This window comes from Amblyomma mixtum, chromosome 8 (genome assembly GCF_055824585.1).
Source record: "Amblyomma mixtum isolate Tamu chromosome 8, ASM5582458v1, whole genome shotgun sequence".
NCBI lineage: Eukaryota > Metazoa > Arthropoda > Arachnida > Ixodida > Ixodidae > Amblyomma > Amblyomma mixtum.
Window position 1 is genome coordinate 138,601,303 of NC_143019.1, and position 23,892 is coordinate 138,625,194.

Below are 23,892 nucleotides of genomic sequence, written 5' to 3' on the forward strand. Positions count from 1 at the left end.
GGTGCAGGTGTCCACCGCGGTATGCGAGACAGATACATTTCCTTTCCTCAAAAAGCATTTCACCGACGAGCAAGGCGTAGAGCCGAACGGGCGAACGCGTTCTGTGGACTCCCTAAGACACTGTCACGTTCCTCTCTTAGAGGCGAAGCTTAACATCTTAACCACACATCAGTGACACAAGCAGCAACACCGCGTTTAAGGATTTCGCCTCACCGCACTTTAGGTCAGCAAAGTGCCCCTCTGAATTTTTCTTTCGTGCTGTATGATGCCGTAATAACTGGTATTCAGTTATGCATTTTTTTCGTCTCCAGCAAAAATTTTGACTGAACCGAAAAGAAAAACATACAGCACACATAAACATGACCGGCGCGTACTGCTAGCGGAGGCCTAGCCAGAAGTTAAAATTGAAAAGATTAATAAATTCTCACCCGCCGACGCATGTGAGGGATATAAGAGCTGGCCTCCTGATTTTGCCGACACATCCAACGTAAAAGAGCACATCATAGATCAACACACTCGTCGAACAGCGGTAGCGTGTCCCACAACAAACAATTCCGATATCTGCGCTAGCCACTTCTCATCGCGATAACAAAAGATAGCGTCGAACCTATGCTATACCAGGATACAACTTAAAAAAACAGCAGCTGCTAACAGTGGGTCGTGGTCCGGGACGTTCTGTATTACTCCACTGGCCAATCGCAACTGTAAACGCAATCAGCTTTTTAATGCTTGACTATATCAAACAATCCACGTGTCAAAATCCTAGAGCTCATAATTTTTTTCTTTACATAAGCTTCCTGTTTAGGTAACAAGAAACGTTTAAGTAGTGGACTACTTTTTCGTCGTGGAGGAATTCTGTGCGCGGAGGCTAAATGTGGTCGGAGCTTCACTGCAGACTTAAGTTGTATCCGACTATAGGCGCAAGTTTTTTTTTTCGTTTTGTTTTAGTTAGTTTATTGTTTTCTTTGCATATGTTCGATAACAATGAACCCTCAGCTAAAATCAGCACCTGTGCCGTCTTGTTGCCCCCATACCATGTCATTTGCGCTGCACAAATGTGAAAGGGCCAAACAGCTTTCTTCCTTTTACTTTCTTTTTGAAGGGGGGGAGTGGCGTAGGACTCCATCCCGAGTTCCGCCAGGTACTCAGCGGTTCTGTAATGGCACCGATCCCCATCGCCGCAGGGTACTTAGCGGTTTCCCAATGGGAGCACGTTTGCTCCCCCTGGAAAACCGAGAGTACCCGGCGGGGATTAGGCCCCAAACCACCCGAGGCGGATGCTTAATCCACGAGGCCACAGCTTCGGTGATTAGTGTTACGGCAGACAGCAGACGACCAGCGCAGTCAGTGCCAGCAGAAACCGCCATTTGAATAAATAGGCGCACGAATGCCTACATATAAGTTCGCAATAACCCGCCTGTGTACGACAAAACGGAACTGAGGGCAACCTGAAACTGCCCTACATCGATACACTACGGCGTCTTAATGACAAAGACGGTGCCTCAACTGAAAAAAGAGCTTTTACGTGCTCGAAAAAGGTTTAAAGAAATGAAAACACATGTCGCCACCCGTTTTCGCAAGCAGACTGCGGCGCTTGGAGACAGTTGGTGACCCGGATTTCGGAGTCTACACTACACCGCCATTCGCTTCCAATCGGTGATCACGGAGTCCCACACAGTAGACTGAACCGAGAGGAGGGAAAATTTTCAAATTTAACTTTCTGGACAAGAAAATTTGTTTTTCTTGCCGGAAAAACATCCACATAGCCAGAAAGAGTCACAAGATCAATTTTTACTTAAAACGAAAATTGGATGGAGTTCTCCTGTGCCCAGTTGTGCCCTCCGACTTGCATAGCGCAACTAACCCCCCTCCCCCCCCCCCCCCTCGAAAAAAAAAAAAAAACTCCGGAAGTTCTGCAAATGCCTCGAGCTTTCAGAACACATTCGCATTACGTAACAGACGCAGGCAGCTTTTATTGTTATTGTTTTATCGTTATTTCTTGTTCGTACGCCTAGATTTCTTTCCTAATTTGCCATTTAAGGTTCTGGCGTACTGTTTCTATATCCGATCTATTCTCAGCTACTTTGCTTACATTGTGTACACCTCTCGTTTCTTTGTAAAACCCCCCTTCCGCTCCCCCCCCCCCCCCCCTCCAACCCACAAAAATAAAGGAGTAAAAGAGAAAGGAAGAAAACGACACCACCTTAGGTCAAAATGTACGCATCTGAATAGGAAATTAAACAGCCTTGCCCGGAACGGCGGCCCAGTGAACAAAGAGATGGGTCCGAGACTCCGGCGAAAGCAGGCAGCTCTTGTAACTAGAGGTCGACGGTTCGACCCCTAAATCAACCACTGCCTCACCCAGCTCTGCGTAGTTTCTTTCATCAGATAGGCGGGGAAAGAGAGCGGCCCAGGCGTACGTGTCTCCAGAGCACACGGCTTTTTGCGAGGATGATTGGAATTAGAGCGAAATGTCGCCCGTTGGGCGCTTTTTGCCTGCATGCATACATGGTTTTCGGGCCCCGAGTGGCATTCCGGACGACTCGGGTATCATTCACGAAAGAGGATGCGTGCTAAGAAAATTTGCGAGGACTATACCATGCCGAATCCCCGAACGATTCTGCACAACTGCTTTCTTTATGAATTCAACTGCCAACCGTAGTTTTATTGAAAACAGAGCCGGAAAAAATGGACAGAGAGGAAAAAGACGTACACGCATTGATCCGCCCTATCCGTCTGCTGCGATGCTTTCAATGATGCATAATAACAAACTCGTTCAACAAGTTACTTTAGAGCAACGCAACCCAACGTGTTCAAGTAGTAGTCCAACTATCTATTTTATGCAGTACTTGTGCCCTAGCTACCTTATGTTCCACACGTGTCCGTCATCAACAGATATCCGCTCATCCGCACTGCCACCCAAGCACCTTTTATTATTCACTAGGGCCATTTTCTTTACCTACACTGGCTACACTGGTGTAGCAAGTGTATCAAGAAATCATGATACACTGGCTACACCAGTGCAGCCAGTTTAGGTAAAAAAATGGCCCTATCGTTACCAAGTGCATGAAACTACTGGAATCACCTTCCCTGCAGACGTGGCATCAATATATCACTACAAGTTTTTATGGCAAGTAGCACTCGCGACCTTTCTCCACGACATCTCCTGCGTGGTATTTTCTTTTTGCTCTTTGTTCAGCGTTTATTTTTGGTACTGTAATATTGCAATTTGCTCTTACTTATTTGTAATCTTTATGATGTGTTGTCTGCCGCTTTCATTCAGTGTTTTCCTCCAACATATTCTTCCCCCCATTGTCTCCAAGACTGGTGAAGAAATAAAAATTTCACGGCACAAGCATAATAAAGGGGAAGACAACTACATCAAATTACGGCACAGAGTAAAATTGGTTTGGTTTAGTTTATGGGGTTTAACATCCCAAAGCGACTGAGGCTATGAGAGACGGCGTAGTGAAGGGCTCCGGAAATTTCGACCACCTGGGGTTCTTTAACGTGCACTGACATCGCACAGTACACGGGCCTCTAGAATTTCTCCTCCAAAGAAATTCCAGCCGCCGCGGCCAGGATCGAACCCGAGTCTTTCGGGTCAGCAGCCGAGCACCATAACCGCTGAACCACCGCGGCGGCGCACGGAGTAAAATTGATTCTGCGGCTATTTCTGGCAATGTTGATGTTCGCGCGACACCAAAACACCCAATTATCGTCGAAATAATGGCATTTTAAAGGCCTTCCCGCCAGCCGATTCAAACTCCTGACGACCATATAGAAATGGAAGGGTCGTCATCGTTTGGAAGTGAACGGCGGTGTGGCACAGCATCTGGAATCCACGGCATAAAACTGGTGTGAATTAACGCAAATCGGCCAGCCATCGCATGATGTCTTCTAGAACGGCGGTGGAGCGCTCCATTTTCCTTCGTCGGCAGTCCCACGTTTCCTGCCACCCAATACGATTAGGTCTGCTTATTCTCGTTGCATTTCTTCTCATCTCTCTCTCTCTCTCTCTCTCTACGGGGCTGTGTACATACAGTATTATGCATCTTTACTGTGAAGACCTGAAAAAAATTTAAGAAATCAAAATATTTTAGGAGCAGTGGCGCCCTCAAAGGGTCCGCGCACCTCGCAAAGCTCGCCTTGGCGCCTTTCGCGTTGTGGCGCTTTCCTGTGCAAACGACAGATTGCGCCACCATCGACCTTGGGCGAAAACCCTGCACTGGCGCCTTTTGGCGCGTCGGTCTCGGCGCAGACGATTGAAGGTTTGCAGCATACGCGGTTGAAAGAGGTAAGTACTGTTGTCAAACTTACTACCAGACAAACGCTACCGCAATACGCTAGCTCTGCGCGCAGTTTCACCGTAAACGAGCCACCGGTTCACGGGGTAAAATTTTAAAAAGTCTTCACGACAAAGATGCACAATGTGGTCATATTTATTTCTGCAATATGCGGATACGCAACACGCATCATGGTCGCTTCTTATTTTTCCCGATATGGTAGGCGTCCGAGAAGCAGCATGGACAGCAGCACAACGAGGAAGACCGAGGCTATGTAGGGGCCAGCATTCCAGAAAGTGAACGAAAGTTTTAAGGCGAAAGCCTTCAATGCCTCATCGTTGCCGACAGACGATTGTCAGCAGAGGTGTCACGCTTTTCGGTTGGTCGAAATGATAATGAAGTCAGAGTGCGCGGATTCGAAGTAATGAGGTCACCCACGGATGCCTGACGCCCCTTTTGGAGCACACGACAGCTAATAAAATAGTTGTCGTCCGCTCCGACAGAGGGCGTAAGGCGTCCATGAGTGACGACATTACATACGTCATTACTGTGAACGGAGCCACGGATACAACCGAACTCATCGAAGCAGAGAGAGAGTCGTGCTAAAGAAGCAGTCGCAGTCAAAGTGTGTAGTCGTAATGTGTAGTAAAATAAAGCCCTAGTACAGCATAAACAGTCTCGCATACCAAACAGTGCGCCAGGAAACGCTTTCGCCTTGCAGCACTTTAGAGAGCCAAAGTGCCCCCTGAAGTCTTGCGTTAAAATATTTCCATGCCGAAAATTACAGCAAGTTGCTCGCATGAGTGAAATGGCGTGAGTCAGTACAATTCCACACATCAAATGCAGCCACGATGAGGTTGTCTCCTTCGCTCCACCAACCACATTCCGCCAGCCAAGCAGGGCGGGCCGTAGCTGGAATCCCGGTGAGGCGAGGAGGTCCAGGCGACAGGTGAATGACACCGCAGCCCAAAGGTGCGCCTGTACATCGCACAAGGCACGAATGCGGTGTTCAACAGCCTGGGCTGCTGAATGGTGACACGCACACTATTCACAGAAATACCCGCCAGATGACCATGCAAGGAGCGCAGGCTACGAGGCAGACGCCCACCATTCGCTACGGGGGAATCCTTTGTGCCGCTGGCGACGACACGAACTCATCTTTCCGGAATACAGGTGCACCCGACTGTAACGCCGCTTGTGTCCGCTTCCCAGTCGGGGAGACGTGGTCCATCGTCTGGGCTGGAGAGACGATTCTGTCTGGCGCCTTTTCCATTCGCGAGGCGCTGCTTGTCAACCTACTATCAAGATAGCCATCACCTTTACCCTAGCCCATGTAAAGGCCTGAAGAAGGCGGACGAGCGGCTCCTTCTCCGCCATCTCACCAATACATTGCTGCGTCCGGCAGCACTAAAATATTTTGACCCCTCCTTTAGCGGCAGCTGCCCGCACTGTAGTGCGGCGTCTTCTGACACCTATCCCATGGTGTGGGCCTGCCCCTCCAACTCGGCCATTCCCCCTACCCAACCCTGGAGGACTGGGAGGCGACCCTGCTCGACTTCCAGGACTTACAGGCCCAACAAGCCTTCGTCGGGCGCACCCGGGCGGCGGCCACCGCCACTGGGGTCCAAAACTAGGGACCTCTACTTAGTGCGTGTAAGGATCGGTCCCTTACGGGCTGATCCAAACATACCTTCTGTCCCTTGTAAATGTTTTCACCACCACCCCGTTGTCACCGTCTGATGAAACACTTGCTAAGCTCCGCCCACACGTCTCCGAGGTACGCCAATCACGACATTCTTGACACGCAGCAAAGGCGGCGCCCACTGTCTGTGCTGCTGCGACAGCAGACTTCGGAGTGCAGGCACCAGTCCTGGTGGATTCCGAAACACCTTCCACGTTCGTCTTAACACCAGGCTCGAAAGCCAGCATCCAGCCATTAGTGGCCGCCTTGAACTAAAGTCCCTAGATCAGCTTTGCGTAAAAGCGGGCTTTTCAGCCTCGGACGCATTATCAGCTGCTCCGACCCACCGCCGGCAGCACTGGGTTCTCACAGGGACGGCGAAACATCGCCATCTAAACAACGAAGCGGCGTCCGCAGAACAAGTGACGTAACCTAAACATAAACTGAGCCTAAATAGTCCGGACCAGTATCACTTGTGTGAATTTCCTTTTTATTTTCTTTCCAGGCTTTAATTTCTGGCGTGCCCGTTAAAAAAGAGACCAACGGAAGATCATCATGTCGTCGTTGGCGGGCCACCACTGACTGGGGACCCGCCTGAACCCCTTCAACGACTGCCAGCCACGGTTTCTTCGAGTTTCACTCGCAAAAAACGGGTAGGTGGTGGTGGTGAAAACATTTATTAAATCATAGGGAGAGGTGTTGGGGGTCGTAACCTGAAGGGTCACGCCCTTACAACCACTAGGTGGGATGCCTAGACAGGTACCCCATTGGCGTTTGCCGCAGCCCGGGCGCGCTGCGTTAAGGCCCTTTGGGCCTCGAGGGTGCAGCAACCGGACAGGGTCGCCTCCCAGTCCTCTCGGGTGGGGTTTGGGATAGGGGGTAGGGATGGGTTCTGCTGGCAGGCCCACACCATGTGGTAAGTGTCAGACACCTCCCCACAGTGTGAGCACCGCCCGTCGAATTGAGGATCGAAATGTTGCAGAGTTGCCGGGCACAACATCGTGTTGGTGAGCAGGCGCAGGAGTACCCGCTCGTTGACCTTCCCCAGCCCTTTGCACGGGGTGGGAAGAGTTTGGTGCGTGGATTTGTAATACTCGCATATTTCTTTAAAAGTATAAATCGGATTGAAATCAGTGTCCTGGTCGGCGTCGGGTCCCGTGGGAAATGCCCGGAGAGAGAGCGCGCGGGCGGCGGCGTCGGCTGCCTCATTTCCGTGGACGCCTTGGTGACCTGGAGCCCAAACGAGAGATCGGTGCGCGGGATCCGAGTCTCGGCTACAATTTTGGTAAATGCGATAAGCTAGGGGAGTAACCCACCCTTGCGTGACGTTATGACAAGCCCCTCGCGAGTCGGTGATTATGTATTTGGAGGAGGTGTGAGAGGCTGCCAAAACGATGGCAACCTCTTCTGCGTGAATTGCTGACTGGGCCTTGAAAGTAAGGGCGTCTACTGTTTTACCCTCGTGGACAACCGCGGCCGTGTACCATCCCCTGGGGTCCGGGCCGGAAGCGTCCACGTAGAAGACTCCTGGTTTGCTCCGAAAATGGCGGTCCAAGGCTTCCGCCCGCGCCAGGCGCCTGCCATTATGATCCTCTTTGGACATATTGGTGGGGAGAGGCCGCACGTGGAGGGCGCGTCTCCAGTGTACGGGAAGGCGGCATCTCTCCTCTGTGAATTGAGTGTGCTGGATGTGAAGTCGGGCTAAAAGGCGGCGACCCGACCCTGTCTTTGTGAGACGAGTGTATTGGTTGTTGAGGTGGGCCTCCCGAAGCTCCCTAAAAGTGTTAACCATCCCCAGTGCCAAAAGGCGGCTGGTAGAGGTAGAGACCGGGAGGTCCAGCGCTCGTTTCATGATTTTGCGGAGGATGACCTCGAGGGCATCCTCCTTCTGTTTCCGCAGGTGGAGATAGGGAGTCGAATGCAAGATTCGACTGGTCACGAATGCGTTCGCCAGCCGCAAGGCGTCTTTGCATCGTAACCCACCGCGCTTGTTGGAAACCCGGCGGACCATGCGGCCCACCTGGTCCCCCACCTGCCGGAGCTTGGCGAGCGTTGTGTCGCAGCGTCGCTGGTTGTGTATGAAAAGTCCGAGGACTCTGATTTCCTTGGATTCGCGAATGGGACCGCTTTGCAACGAGAGATTGATTTGGGTCGAGCATGTGCGCGAGGGACGCAAATGCACGAATGCCGATTTCTGCGGGGAGCATTGCAGACCACAGTCTCGAGCATAGCGGTCCACTATGCTGGCGGCCGTTTGCAGGCTGGTCTCCATATCCCCCAGGCGCCCTTGCGTAGCCCAGATGGTGATGTCGTCGGCGTACAGCGCGTGCTGGACCCCTTCGACCGCACCCAGTAGGGCGGGTAGGCGCATCATGGCAATGTTGAATAGCGGGTAATCAACTCTTGTTACTACTTTCTGTACAGCCAATTTGTAAGTGCCTCAGTTGTGACGGCTTTGTAAGCGAGCTTGTTTTGCCCCCAAGAGTGAACAAAATTGCTGATGAGCAAATCGACTGAAGGAAAGGCTAGGTTTGAACAATCTACATGCCGTGCCAGATACATCGCCGCATGCCTCAGAAAAGGCAGGATTCCGGCAGAAGTGAGTAGGGCCCTCTTCGGCCTCGTTAGACCTTCGTGGGGGCATGCTAAACGCGTCTGCAAAGTTTTACGTGCAGCATTCGTCCGTGTTTTTTGCGTGTTCCTTCTCTCTGTGTTTGTGCTTCTTCGCCGCCGGTATGAATCAAGAATGTTACCAACTAGCCCAATAATGTGTTTTACTGAACGGTTACAGTAGTCACCGATAAAGGACAGAGAATCGAGGGGGACGCTCCAGCAGTACAGTCGTGAGCAACATGACAAGGAACAAAGCTTGACCCTTCGTTCACTGATTACCGATAATTATGTGCGACGAGCGCAGTTCTTTGTCTTCTGATTTTCCTCCTGGCGTAAAATATCCTAAGGTAAATTGGTTTTTGAGGAAAGGAAATGGCGCAGTATCTGTCACACATACCTCGGCGGACACCTGAACCGCGCCGTAAGGGAAGGGAGGTGGGTGTGAAAGAAGAAAGAGAGAAAGAGGTGCCCTGGTGGAGGTCTCCGGCATAATTTAGACCACTTGGGGATGTTGAACGAGCACTGACATCGCACAGCACACGGGCGCCTCTTGCGTTTCGCCTTCATCGAAACGCGGCCGCCGCGGTCGGGTTAGAATCCGGGTACCCCGGCTCGGTAGACGGGCGCCTTACCACTGAGCCACCGCGGCGGGTAAATACATGTATCTTAAGGTCATTCTCAGATTGTATCAAGGAGCCCATGTGGGCTAGTTGGTGTACAGTTGGTGTACCAGCGTTGTCCTGTGTTCTTCTTCTCCTCGTGGCTCGTACTTTCGCTGGTGAAGTTATGTCTGATTCTGAAATTCATTCGACAAATAACGAGAAAATTTGCGACTTTGCGCAGAAACCATGTTCCCCAGCTCTCATGTTGCTCACGACAGTACGTGCTGTCCTGGCGCAATACAGAAACAGCTTGGGCTGATTCCCAATTAACTCCAGTTGCATGGCCCGCGGCGCCACCTTCCTTTCCCCCTTGGGGCATGTGCAAACTTTCCCTTCCCCCTCGGGGCATGTGCAACGTCAGGCGGCGCGCGTTACAGGCCGGCCATTGCCGGAGGACGCATATTTGAGCGCGCTTAACCCGGCGCCAAGGCAGCGCATGCATTATGCATCTCCGGCGGCGCTTGAGAATCTTTAACGAGAACCCTTCGCTAATTGAAGCGCCCTGCGCGCCCAGATGTAGCGCGGCCGGCATTAGCCAACCCCCGCTCAAGAGCCGGGGAAAGGAACGCGCGGCAAACACCGAAGCAACTCGAAAGCGCCAGAGCTGGCGTCAGCAAAGTACTCGGCGTGCAGCGGCCGAAAACGGCCCCGTTAGAAGCCCCTCTCTACGAGTGCTGACTCGCCCTTTTGTCTCGCAAGATAAGCATATCTCGCGCCGAGCAGTGCACTGCGGTTTGCTCGCATCAGCTCCCAACGACCGCTTCTGAGCAGTGCTCTAGGATAGTTTAGATTCCTCGGTGATCAACCGACCAACTCCCTTAGGACCTTGCAGGTGTCGGCTACTTACATGTATGGCTCAGCTGCGATGGAGGCGATATTGAATTCTGACAGGGCAGCGGCACTGCTGAAACCAATCGAAGCGGATCAAGGCGCCCGGTGTGCCCGAGTGGACTGACTCGGTGTTGGATGAGCTCCAGAAAGAACGATACCGCGGTCCCTCATTCGCGCGCCAGCTCACGCCGCTATCGCAGGAGACACATGTGTGAAAACTTGGCCGGAGCGCCGCGCCGGTCGCCGCCAGCGAACTGCCCGCCCTGCTGCGAGCAGAGACTCACGAAGCGGCTTCCACGGAAACCTCTCGAAAGCACGCAGACGGCAACTGAGTCTCGCAGTTCCGTCCGGCTCGGCAGCCTCGATGTGGCGTCATTCTGACGAGCGGCGCTACTGGCGTGGCCGAGACAGCCCGAAGACGTGACGAGGACGCGCCTGCTGCGAAGGGACGCGTGCTGCGGTCCGAGCGCATGCAGGCCACAGGGGCCATGCAGCCCTCGAGCTGCGCTTCTGGAAGTTGCAAAAAAAAAAAAATTCAGGGGGCTCTCTATAGTGCCGCAAGGCGAAACCCTTCCTGGCGCACTGTACGGCATTGACTTCGAGACTGTTTGTGCTGTACTAGTGTTTTATTTGACTACACACTTTGACTGCTTCTTTAGCACGAGTCTCTCTCTCTCTGCTTCGATGAGTTCGGTTGTATCCGTGGCTCCGTTCACAGTAATGTAAGTATGTAATGTGGTCACCCACAGACGCCTTACGCCCCCTCTCGGAGCGGACGACAACTATTTTATTACTTGGTTTATGGGGTTTAACGTCCCAAAGCGATTAAGGCTATGAGAGACGCCGTAGTGGAGGGCTCCGGAAATTTCGACCACCTGGGGTTCTTTAACGTGCACTGACATCGCACAGTACACGGGCCTCTAGAATTTCTCCTCCAAAGAAATTCAACCGCCGCGGCCAGGATCGAACCCGCGTCTTTCGGGTCAGCAGCCCAGCACCATAACCACTGAGCCACTGCGGCGGCAACTATTTCATTAGTCGTCGGCTGCTCCAAAAGGGGGCGTCAGGTATCCGTGGGTGACCTCATTACTTCGAATCCGCGCACTCTGACGTCATAGTCGTCTCGACCAACCGAAGAGCGCGACACCTCTGCTGACAACCTTCTGTCGACAACGATGAGGCATTGGAGGCTTTCGCCTTAATAACCACGCGGGCTTCCTTCTCGGAGAGCGCTCCCTCTCCTCTCTCTTGTCCCTCTCACCCAGGCCAGAGTGCCTTCCTCCTTCTCTTCCATCTCTCCTCTCGTGTTTACGTGAAACGTTGTTCGGCGACTAACGGTTAAAAATTTGGTTTTTGAGAAAAGTAGATCGCGCAGTAACTGTCTCACATCTAGGAGTCTACCGAGATGTGAGGCCGTTACTGCGCCATTGCCTTTCGTCAGAAACCAATGGTGAGAGCGAAACGGTTGTTGCCTGTCGTGTCGGCTCAGTGGTTCGGGCGCTCGGCTGCCAAGAACGAAGACGCCTATTCAATAAGGGTCGCGGCGATCACATTTACATGGAGGCGAAAGGCAACGGCGCCCGTGTGCCCTGCGATGTGAGTGCACGGCGGAGAACCGTAGCTAGTAGCAATCACTACGAAGCCCTCCACTACGGCACCTCCTTTCCTCTTCATATCAGTCGCCTCACATATACCCTCCCTTACCCCTATCTTAGCTGCCAGGAACAGGACCGCGTTGACTGCCTCATTAGACAGGCATACAAGGCGGCTCTTCATCTGCCCCACCGGACACCCACGTACAAAACTACTGGCATTAGGGGTCTACAACAACACTGTGACGGAGCTCTCGGAAGCTCATCTCACTTCTCAGTACGAGCGTCTCACCCACACCTCCACGGGACGTCGCACGCTCGACAAGCTCGGAGGCATGTGGAAAACCGAGGAGCTAAATTCTCTTTGCTTAAACAACGAAACTCGCATGACTTGTATGTTCTCTTTCGGAAAATTGTCAGCCATCCACTCGTGCAGCATCGACAAAAACGTGCCGGTATTGCACGTGATTCGCTTTGTCTTGTCATGTGTTTCGAGGCCTGCGATGGAGCCAGCCGTGCATATATGTCATTGTTCATCATTTGGCCCCGGTTACCGACAATAACCAGCGGTAACGTTTTCACTTGTCTACGTCAGCGAAGTACTTCTCTGTTTCCCCGAGGACACATGACTGGTTTGGTTTGGTTTGGTTTATGGGGGTTTAACGTCCCAAAGCGACTCAGGCTATGAGGAACGCCGTAGAGGAGGGCTCCGGAAATTTCCAACACCTGGGGTTCCTTAAATTCCTTAACGTGCACTGACATCGCACAGCACACGGGCCTCTAGAATTTCGCCTCCATCGAAATTCTACAGCCGCGACCGGTATCGAAACTGCGTCTTTCGGGTGAGCAGCCGAGCGCCGTAACCACTGAGCCACCGCGGCGGGGCGACACAGGAATGATTCTGGTGTGTATTTCCTAAGGGATCACGAATAGTGTTTTTTTTTTTTTTTTTCAAATCGAGGTGAATACGAATAGTTCGGCTAACAACCGAATAGTGAGACAATCGCATTGAATACGAATCGAATATTTTTACGAATATTCGCTACAAGTTCGAGTATTCAACGAGCAATCGTGCGAAACATTGAAGCGCTAGCGGTGGCGGTGGCGCTGAGATGCGTTGCAACGCTTTACTTAAGCAGTTATAGCTATAACTGCTGAAAGGCACATCTTATTACATTATGAGCTATGATTGAGGATTACCTTACAGCGCTGACCAGTTCAAAGCCTTAAGGTGTTCAAAATTTAAGGCTCTTCTCACTGAAACGGCTATGCTGAGACACTTCTGGTCACACACGTATAAAGTAGAACATGTTCCTGCGCGTTGCCTCCGGCCTAAACACCGTTTTCGGGCGCCTCGCTGCTCAAGCAGATACGGTCAGCGCACTCATAATTACTTCATACTATTTTGCCTCAATCAATTACCAGCTAGTGCTTTTCGTGTGAAAACAAAGTTCAAACTGAAACAAATTCTCCGTCGCATTAACCTTTAGTACCGTAGCCTTCAACCTTTCTTTTCTTCTTCTCTAAGCTCATTTAAATCATACATAACTGCATAAAATCGGAGTCTTAGAGGTTATACTGCTGTGCCACTGATTCTGCTGACGCGTAAGAATAGAGCGCCAACAGAGGAATTCATGGTTTTGATGTCCTCTAATCCTGCGGATGTACAAATTTTTCCTCCCTTTCCGTTTCAGTCACAAATGTTATTGTTTACTTTGTTCACAAATATTGACTGTTTATATGTATTATTCATTGCAGATAGTGTTAGGCTGCTCTATTTTAGGAATGCTACCTCTCATCACATTTCAGCGTAACCATTTTGTGATTTTTTTTTTCCTTTTTTTATACGATTACTCTCCACATTGGTGTGAGTACTTTACTTGTATTTTGCTTCAATTGCTTCAACTAAAACTGTAGTGTTCTCGGTATTCTACTTTATCGCCGCTGCCTGCCGGCCTGCCATTCAAGCCCACTGCGACTTTGGCAGGCCTATCATGTATCGTTACTGTGGCAATCTTGCGTTAATAAACTTTATTATTATTATTATTATTATTATTATTATTATTATTATTATTATTATTATTATTATTATTATTATTATTATTATTCATAAGCGGGTCGCAACATGAAGTCAGTAAGTTGCGCTGGCTCCTCTGAAATTATGGCTCACAAACTTGCCCGTCAACAAGTTCTGCTGAAATTCCCAGCCTCAAGTTATACGCACAAGGAAAGTACCTTTGCTTTTTATGGCGGAAGAGAACAGACACATCTCAGTACACGAGACAGGCGAGAGCCATGGCACCCGAGATCGGCGTCAGGGACGAGTTTGCTGAACCCCGCCGCATCGTCCAGTTACCTCGGAAGACATGCACGAGTACGTCATCACGCGAATGGATCGTTTCGCTGCGCTGGACCTTTCAACCCGCGCACACCAACCATGGTGCGGGGCGTGTGTGGCCCCTGTGTTTGAAATCGCCAAAGAAGAAAAATATGGCCACCCTTATTCCGTGCGAATTATTCGAAAAGTATTCGGGAACTTGAGAACCTACCTGATTCGTTTCGAACAATTTTGAACCTGCATTCAATCGACAAATCGATTAGAAGGATATTCGATTCTCTGTACGAAATTTCCGAACATTCGCCCACCCCTATTATTTCCTTTCAGACAGGCTAAATAGCTTAGTCTGTTGAAGCTGAACTTCTTTTTGCCAGTAAAATAAAGAAATCCAAACTGAGACTACAGGCCGGGGAAGACGAAGGGCAGAAGAAATTCAATTCAAGTGCCATTCAACTGCCGCCAGACATCCAGGGCAGGTGGCAAAGTGGAGCGAGAAATTCCCCTCACATCGTTTAGGGGAGAGGGAGGGAAGAGAGAGAGGGTGGGAGGCGACGCTCAATCGCGTGAGAATGGCTAGGCATTCTTTTACGGCTGACGATGTAATAACACGACCAAATGCAGGGCTACACGGCTAAACCAAACCTATAACAGCTTTTCGATGTAATATCAGTAAAAAAATCTGTTCAGGGGACGGACGGGAAACACGAAGGACAAATAAATTTCCATTAAAACGAGCTTTTTATACCACTCAAGGTTACTACTATCTCCAGTACTTTAAACCATAAATCCAGCAGCTACTAAGGCACCACCGCCGGTGAGTCGGACTGTGCGTATACGTTACACTGGGTTCTGAAAAATCTCCCTGTCGCTCATTTGTCAAAAGTTTGGAGCCCAGAGGGTTTGCTTCTGGGCCACACTGTGTGGTTCGTAATGCATCTCCAGCGCCCCAAATTTTGCTGAAGGATAAGAATATGTCTCGTCCTGCCTCCTCCGATGGGTGGGATGTAACCATGAATGTTACACGGGCCCCACTGCGAGGCTGAGAGGCTCTAAACTTTTGACAAAGACTGTACATCATAAGGCGCTGCTTTTAACGCTACTGTTAGGGCGGCTACTGCTGTCGAAATCCACCTGGTAAGATGCCCACGTATGCCGAAAAGTAAACGAGCAGATGAATGAGTACCGGCCACACGGCCAAGGTCAGTGGCAGTCGCTGGGCGCCTTTCTGGCGGACGGAGGAGGCCTCCCCGACGGGGGGAGTCTCGGCACACTCACCTTGTTCTGGTCGGTCCAGTAGAGGAAGAAGCCATTTTTGTCGACTCGAAGCGTCACGGGCGTGCCCAGCGCCGAATCCTGCGCAAGAAGAAGGGAGAAGCGAGACGGTCAATCACGTGGCACCCACGAAAGCCGGGCGCTGCACACTGCCCCGGAAGCGCAAACGCTGGCCAGTGATGATGATGATGATGATGATTATTATTATTTTTTAATGACAAGGGCAGCTTTGGCCGAAGGGCGTCATGGAATTTTTTTTTTTTTTTACAGATAAAATATCCGTTTCCCAGCACTCGCCCCCCAGAAGTAGAGCAACAGGCCAGGGTAAAGCTTGTACTCATTAATGGTATCACCGGTGGGTACCCCGCAGCATTGGGGATCGAACCCGCACCTTCTGCATGCGAGGCGGATGCTCTACCGCAAGGCCACCGCTGCGGTTATACCCTAGCCGGTACACCAGACGCTCTATTTCCCACATTTAATGTACATGGGAATGAATGTCATGGAATGCGCGTGAAGGGATTTAGCGTCGTAAATGTTTATCAAGAAGTAGTGGACACCAAAAAGTTGTAATAAAAGAAAAGAAGTGGCATCGACTACCTCGGCAATCAAACACACACATGGCGCAACGACGGCCAGTATGACATGCCTGCACGTGTCGTTGTGTACGGCGGCGCGCTCTACCGTAAGGACACGTTAACGGACCCTCCGAAACACAACGCTGAAAACTTGGCACGTCATCAGCTCATCCCGTTCGAGGCTTGCACGAGCATTACGGAGCAGTGATGTGCGTGTGTCCGCGCATAGCTTAGAACGCATTTTGACGACACGCAGACCACGATTGTCTGCCACTACCGCGACAGCCACCCAAACTGAAACTTTTACTGCTATTAAGCAAAGCAGTTAGCAGTCACATGACTGCAGCAAGAACGAATGCGAAGAAGCGACTGGAGCGCAAGCCCGAAGAGAACGCGTCAGGTTGGCACGGCAGCGTTGTTCCCAGCCCCTCGGCTCATCCCGCATTCTTTGTTGGCGTAGGCGCGGCCATAAGTAAACGGAGCACGCTATTGCGTTCGAAGTGCAATCACGCTTTCTCCATCGGCAATGAAGAAGCGTTGTGTGTCGACAAGAAAGCCCACCAACCTCCGCTACCAGCATGCGCGCACCACTGCTGGAAATTTCAATTAGGTGACGCGTGAAAAACATTCGAAGACAGTTGCGAGCTCCGTTTACTTTTGTCCGCGCCTATACATACTATAGATGTAGAGAGCTTTTCTTCACGCACCATTTCGCCACTTTATCGCGTAAATTAGTGTGCACAAAGCCGCGCGTAAAGATAGGAAACGTGGACGACACCATGCAGCTCGCAAAGCACGCATAAATGGGCGTAGCATCGAATACAGAATAGAATACCATCCCAAGAACGCCATTAGTGAGCACATAATTTAAAAGAACGGGTGCGCCAAAAAGTGGTGCTGACAAGCGACAGCCGCAGTCACCTTCGCGAAACACCAGTTGCGCTTTGGCCAAAGGAACAGAAATGAGAAAATGTACAAACGGCGAGCGAAGAAATGAGTTTAAGTATCCTTTCGTGAGACAAAAACGGAGCGAGTGCGTGCGTGTACTACTTTTGCTGCCACTGTTATAGCGTCCTCATCACCATCGGCTGAGACGGAGAAAAGTCAAATGGGGAAAGCTAAGTCCCGTCCTCTGCAAGCCTTCCTCAATGCTAAATTTCGAAATAACAGCCGGCATCACGTGTGACGGTCACTCCAAACTCAGCAGCACAATGACGTAGTGCAGCAGTCCATGAATGCGTACAGTCTGCGTAATACGCACGCATGTAGGAACGAGTGATGCACATTTATTGCGAAGTGCCCTGGCATACATACAGGCAGGCTTTGAGCCGAGACATGCACAGTGGTCGTCTTGCGAGCGCGTGCAGACGGCGATGCACTGTGCCACGGTCTAGAAAGGGACACTTGGAAGAAGTGCAGCGCTTGTTGCTGTACCGAACCGGCTGACAATAGGAAACAGTGGACTTTAGAGCGTGGTCGCACTGAACTCCCGCAACGAGCAAGAGCGTCGCTTTAGATGCAGGCGCAATAGTTCCGGGAAGAGCGACGGCTGCCATGCTGGCGACACCGCGCAACGAGCAATGTTAAAACTCTGCGGAAGGATGCGTCCGGAAGGAAGCACGCCGAAGGAAACGCGACGTCATAGGAAGCGCAGCCCTTCATTCTGCTGCTGGCGGAAGTGAGCGAACGGGGGTCTCCCCGAAAGGCTCATGAAACAGGCGCACACACATAGGCCCTAAAAAAGCGGTCTGATAGTGTTACAACAGCGCAAAGCACAGCGGACAAAGAAGAAAGGGCAAGACATCGCAGCGCTGATTAGGCCTCCTTATTCAGACAGTATACGCATACATTACCGAAGTTCAGAATAACAGACGAAGAGAACACACAGTGAGCACGCTCGCCCAACAAGCTCGCCCAACACGTTCCGCACTTCCGTAATAAGGAGCAAGTGCGACCGTATCCGGTGCTACACGGCGCCGACCGATTAGTGCAGGTGGTCACCGCAATATCGAGGAGGGCAGCAAGGCTGAAGAAACTACCTGGTATCAGTCTGCCCCAGTGACTGCCCTACCGAGCAGGGCACAGTTTGGCGTAAGTCGCACTCCGAGGGATCTTCCGCCTCGATACTGCTAGCGGTGCTTCGGGAATCCTGCAGAAAAAAAGGCTCGCCTTGCGCGCATAGGTGCGACCGCTGGAGGCCTGATATCCATCGAGCAACTCGCCCTTCGTGTTAACGCATCCGTAAGCAACGACTCAGTCCTCGGCTGCGGAGTCACGGGGATAGCGCAGCCGGGCGTTCCCAGGCGCCGTACGGCATATTCCGCTTCCGGCATTCGGGGTAAGCGGGGCCATTGTACGCGCTCAGAGCGCCGTTTCTCGGTAGCACACAGAGAAGGGAGATTTCCGGACAGCTGGCTGCCACGCGTCTCGTGCTTTCCGAGCACCGGTGCGACGGGTGGTCCGAGAAGTCGGCGATGCGATTTTTACGTCCAGCGTGACCTCCGGAAGTGGGCGAGACACGGGTAATGCCAGGAGCGTATATCCGGCAACGGAGTGCACTCCCAGAGACGTACCAGCGGAGAGTCGGGTGGGTGGATGAGATTAGGAAGTCTATGTGACAAGGCGCCATCTGCTGGCACAGCACCGGGTTAACTGAACAGATATGGGAGAGGCCTTTTCTCAGCAATAAATGGTTTGGTTTATGGTTTATGGGAGTTTAGCCTCCCAAAGCGAATCAGGCTATGAGGGAGGCCGTAGGGCAGGGCTCCGGAAATTTCGAGCACCTGTTGTTCTTTAAAGTGCACTGACGTCGCACAGTATGCGGGCTTTTACCATTTCGCCTCCATCGAAATTCGACCACCGCGGCCGGGATCGCAATTACGTCTTTCGGGTCAGCAGCCGAGCGCCATAGCCACTGAGACACTGCGGCGGACCAATCGACGTACACTCTAAACACGAAATGCCGATACAGGAGCAGGGTATTCTGCCCAAGCCCTGGGGTAGATTTCTATCATTAAACATAAGATGTACAGTCACGAGCAAAAAATATTAGCACAGATCACTGGCGATCAGAATTGGGATATCTCACCACACGGCGCTGCGGTTCGCAGACCTGCCTACCGGGCTGTTTCCATGTTTGCAGCCTGGGAAGGGGGGGGGGGGGATAAGCTTTAGGAGGTAAGCGTGCCACCGCCCGAGCAATGAAGTGCCGACGCTACGTGACTGTGCATGCGGCATTTATTTTGGATCGGTTATCATGAGAAAAGATGGCTTCTTTTTATTACTGTTTTTTTATGTCCGCGATGGTCTGTCAAAAGGAACTCGCGGGAACACTTGATGATAGCGCTACTTTTAGCCAGTAACTTTGCTGGTCCGTGGCAGTCCACTCAACCCCCCTAATACTGTAGAATGGGAACGGCCCGGCACTCTCGTTATCACCCTCTTCGCCACCCGCAGCGCCACGCGTTGTCAATCCGGCGCTCTGGTGTACCGTCATGTGTGCTAATCTTTTTTTACCTGCGACTGTGCTTACGGTTGGCAACGGAAACAAATTCCCTCTTGAAAACATGTGAAATTCTAGCATTATGCGAAGGTTTTAATCTAAGGTTTCAATCTCGTCTATTTGCCGACGTCAAGGCCACCGATGCCGGGTTTAAAAACCTCCTCTCATTGCTAACTGCATCGTCACCATGCTTTGCAGTGCTCCGTTGCCAAAAGTAAGCATTCCATGCATGCATTCCATGGATGTGATCGAACTCTACTCCGGAATCGGATAGAATACCTTTGCCCCTAAAAGGGTGTGCGCTAGAGGGGAGCCTACTCCTTTTCTACTTCCAGGTAGACTTATTCGTGTTTAGAGTGTAGTTAAGCTGCAGCTGCTGCCGACGATTAATAGCAGCCTTACATGCATAAGGAATGCGTTCTGTAACTGCGCTGACCTCCGGATGGCTGGGACAGCGAGCTGTATCACGTCATCCAAAGTTAGAGAGCATGGCGAGAAACGTGGAGGCAAACAAAGAGGGTTCAGCTTAAGTTAAGAACAACACAGCGAGCTATGGAAAGGAAAATGACAGGTGTAACGTTAAGAGATTGGAAGTGGGCAGAGTGGGGGAGGGAACAAACGCAGGTTAATGACATCCTAGTCGAAATCGAGAAGAAGTGGGCTGGGGCAGGGCATGTAATGCGAAGGCAAGATAACCGCTGGTCCTTAAGGGTAACGGAGTGGATTCCAAGAGAAGGCAAGCGTAGCAGGGGGCGGCAGAAAGTTAGGGGGGCGGATGAGATTGAGAAGTTTGCGGGGATACAGTGGCGGCAACTGACAAAGGACAGGGTTAATTGGAGAGACATGGGGGGAGAGGCCTTTGCCCTGCAGTGGGTGTAGTCAGGCTGATGATGATGATTATGATGATTTAGTAGATTATGATGATTAGTAGTTAGTAGTAGATTATGATGATTTAGATGATTATGATGATTAGTGGGGTGAGCAATATGTCGTTCTAAACTCTGCGAAGAACGTGCGCTTTCGGGGCGGCGCTGCCTTCGAGCGCGCGATGACCCGCGAGAGCGCTGCGCCCGCCGAATCCCCTGAGTGAGGGTGTCTCCTCCGTGAGCGCTTCTTCGCGGGCACCCCCCCCCCCCCCCCCCCGCGCACCGCAGCCGGTCCGGAGGCAGGGCGCTGGCTCGGTCGGTCGGTCAGTCGGCCGGAAACCGGCGGACCGGGCGGCGATTAATGAGGCCCCCCTCCTTCCGCTTCCTTCCTCTTCCGTCCTTCAGGAGACCGCATTTGAGCACCGGGGCAGTAAATCTCTCCCCCCCCCCCCCCCCCCCCCCAATTGTTCCCGCACAAAAGGGCAACGCAGACAGAAAATTAAGCGGAGCAGGGAACAAGCGGCGTACGGGAAAGCGCGCCACGAAAGATGGCCGTAATCGGGGGTAATATGGAAGAGGGGGCGGCGCTGCGGGCAGGCCGATTCGTTTGCGACCGCTGCGGAGCAAGAAATCTGCGGGGGGGAAAAGAGCCGCCTTTGCCCATCTGTGTGCGTTTCGTTTCCTCCCTGACGAATGGCACAGGGGGGAGCGAAGCCTGTCCAAGAAGAACCCGAGCCACGGCAGCGAGACGAACGGCACAGAGGCACCGCCATTCCGAAGGCGGGCTCGCGCAGCGACGTCGACCCGGGCGCGGACCTGTCTCGGTTACTTCGCAAAGGCAAACGGTGTCACCTAGCGGGAAGGAAACGATAACGAGAGAAGGCTGTGCATATCTCACGCACATTAAAGACAAAACAGCGAGACAGATTGGCGGGGGGGGGGGGGGGGGCTCGGTTTTCGAACGCTCTTTCGAAGACATCATTTCAGAAGTCAAACACGTCCATGTGCTGTGCGACCTCAGTGCATGTTATAGATCCTCAGGCGGTCCGAATTATTCCGGAGCCCTCCTCTACGGCGCCTCTTTCTCTCTTTCTTTTTTCACTCGCTCCTTCATCCTTTCCCTCAAGGCGGGCTGAGGTGTCCACCGCGAATCGATAGGTCCCGAGGAAGTCAAAATCGCAGTCACTGGCTATCTTGTCGGCGGACACCTCAACCGCGCCGTGGAGGAGGAAGGTGGGGAGTGAGAGAAGAAAGAGAGAAAGAGGTGCCGCAATGGAGTTCTCCGGAATAAATTTGACCACCCGAGGATCTATAACGTGCAGTGACGTCGCGCAGCACACGGGCGCCTTTTTCACGGAAAAGTGAGACAGTTACTGGGAATTTTTTTTCCCCTTTCTTTTTTGCCTCAAAACCAGTTTTCCTTACCCAAACTCTGGTCTTTCGGGGTTCTTTCTGACGTAAGCAAACGGCGGACTGCACCGCCAGGCGCAGCCCTTGCTCGTGCAAGCGAACCCACGGCTACGGTGGGCAAGGAAAAAGCTCGATCCACAAAACAAAATTTGTGCGCCACCGCTCACGTCTAAAGATGGTCGGCAGGTGAGGCATCGGACACGTCGTTTACAACGTGGAGAGCACGAACGACGGCGGACAGTCGACCGCCCGGGAGCGACGGGACTGAGCACGAGGCGCTCACGTCCCGCTCGGTGGCAGGTTTCGCACTGAACGGACCGGCGATCGACGACCATTTCAAAGCGTCGTGCGCCCGTGACGGACCAAGATGAGACTGCGGCACTCACCTATGCTACGCGGCTCCTCGCCTCGGTAGTCTGGCATAGGGCAGCGCCTCGGCTATCGTGCGCCGCTCTACGTACCCGAAAGCTCGGCGGAGCGTTCGCTCCCGCACCAAGAAAACACGTCGGAACAAACGTAAAACCGCGCTTAAGAGGGAATGAGGGTCTTAAAACTTGTCTTTTTATTTGTCGACATAACTTGCTGAAACTTGGCACACTGGAGTACCATAAAATGCTGATTTCAAACATGGATTTAGATTTCAGATATCTCACCTGGAGGAAAATTTATCGCAAAATAACATCCAAATTAAACCATTTCTTACGGGCCTTTATAGTAATTTATCAGTTAAAAAAAGCTTTCTTAAGAATATGCAAGCATTTCTAAAGGTCAACTGCACATCCTAAAGCTTTCTTAATGACTTCAAACATGATATATTAGCAATAAGGCCAAATGTGGGCTAATTACTGCCACATAAGTTTTTCTTTTTAACTTTGTTATTTATTTACGATTAACAAAATCATTTTATAGACATTTTGTTCGCTTTAGGTTGTGCTTTGGGCCTTTGCAAATGTCTCCTGAGTCATGAAAAATCTTTCTTTAACTGATAAATTACTCTAAAGATCCGTAAGAAATGACCTAATTAAGATGTCTTATGTTGCCATATATTTTTCCTTCCAGCTGAGATATTTGAAATCTAAATGCATATTCGAAATCAGCATTCAATGATATACCTAAGTGCTAAGTTTCAGAAAGATAAGTTAACAAATAAAAAAAAGTTTTTAATCACCAAAGGCTGTTCGGTGTGCGCTTTATAGCAGTTGGATCCTCTGCGATGCGCACTGGAGTTGGCTCTACCCTTCACGCAACTCGTTACAACCACCGGTACCTACAGATGAGCGAAGGAAACACCGAACTGCACACACAGCGTGTTGCACGTAATACTGAGCGCCAATGTTCGTCTGGGGGAAGCGAGCCCCTTTTCGTGGCCCGGTTTGGGGCAAAATGGTGCGCGACCCATCTGGGTCGATGCCATCGCTGCACGCCACGAAAGGCGGCGGGAATGCTGCGGGGCATGGTCAATAATGCAGAGAGAAAAACCGAGGCTGTTGGGGGGAAAAGCAGGCCACACCCTTTTCGATAAAGGGTGTGGCGTGCTTTTCGCCCCAACAGCGACCTTGAGTCGCGGTGGTCACCTGACAACTCCCATATGGGCCAAACAGGGGCCGGTGTTTAAATAAGGACGGTGTAACCCCCAAACAGAAATCCGGGTATTTGCGGGTGCGGCCTCCCGGCCCCCTCGTGTGCTTGCATGTCTTTAATAGCCCTCGGGAGCTGAGGCAACTAAAGCAATCAGGATTACGAAGAGATTTCCACATTCAAACAGCAAGAAAGAAGTGCATGAGCATCTCTGGGATTCGAACCACCATCCTTCCGTTCAGGAGCCGAGCGTGCTAATGGCTACGCTACTTCCTGCCAATGCATAAGTAGTTCTTCTTGTCTAGGACGCTGGAGGCTGTTTGCAGAAAGGCGTCGAATCAGACGCATGCCTCCCAAACGCCCTCCAGTGTCTCCAGCATTTAAGATTCACAAAGAATTGTGTACTTAATTAACATCTTAACCACACATCTGTGACACAAGCAGCAATACCGCGCTAAAGGCTTTCGCCTCACCGCACTTTAGGTCAACAAAGTGCCCCCCCCCCCCCCCCCCCCTTATTATTTTTTTTTTTTTGTAACGCTGCGATGTACTTAACAGACTGGTAGAACTAGACTACGGCTCAAATAAAACATTCGGGGAGAGCCGTAATGTGCCTCCATTTTCTACCTTTCCATTTTTTTTTTTTTCTCTCTTTTCTGTTCGCCTTCGTTGTTCTTAGTTCT

At 51.4% G+C, this 23,892-nt stretch overlaps 1 protein-coding gene across 2 annotated transcripts in view; it reads right to left on the reverse strand.

Annotated features, from left to right (window-relative positions):
• The window catches only part of Plc21C (Phospholipase C at 21C), a 276,056-nt gene that overhangs the window by 156,138 nt on the left and 96,026 nt on the right, over positions 1-23,892 (reverse strand). For both annotated transcript variants that reach the window (XM_089555248.1, XM_089555250.1), the window contains exon 2: positions 15,279-15,356. In XM_089555248.1, coding sequence (XP_089411374.1) covers positions 15,279-15,356 — 78 coding nt within the window. The remainder of the gene's footprint in view (positions 1-15,278; positions 15,357-23,892) is intronic.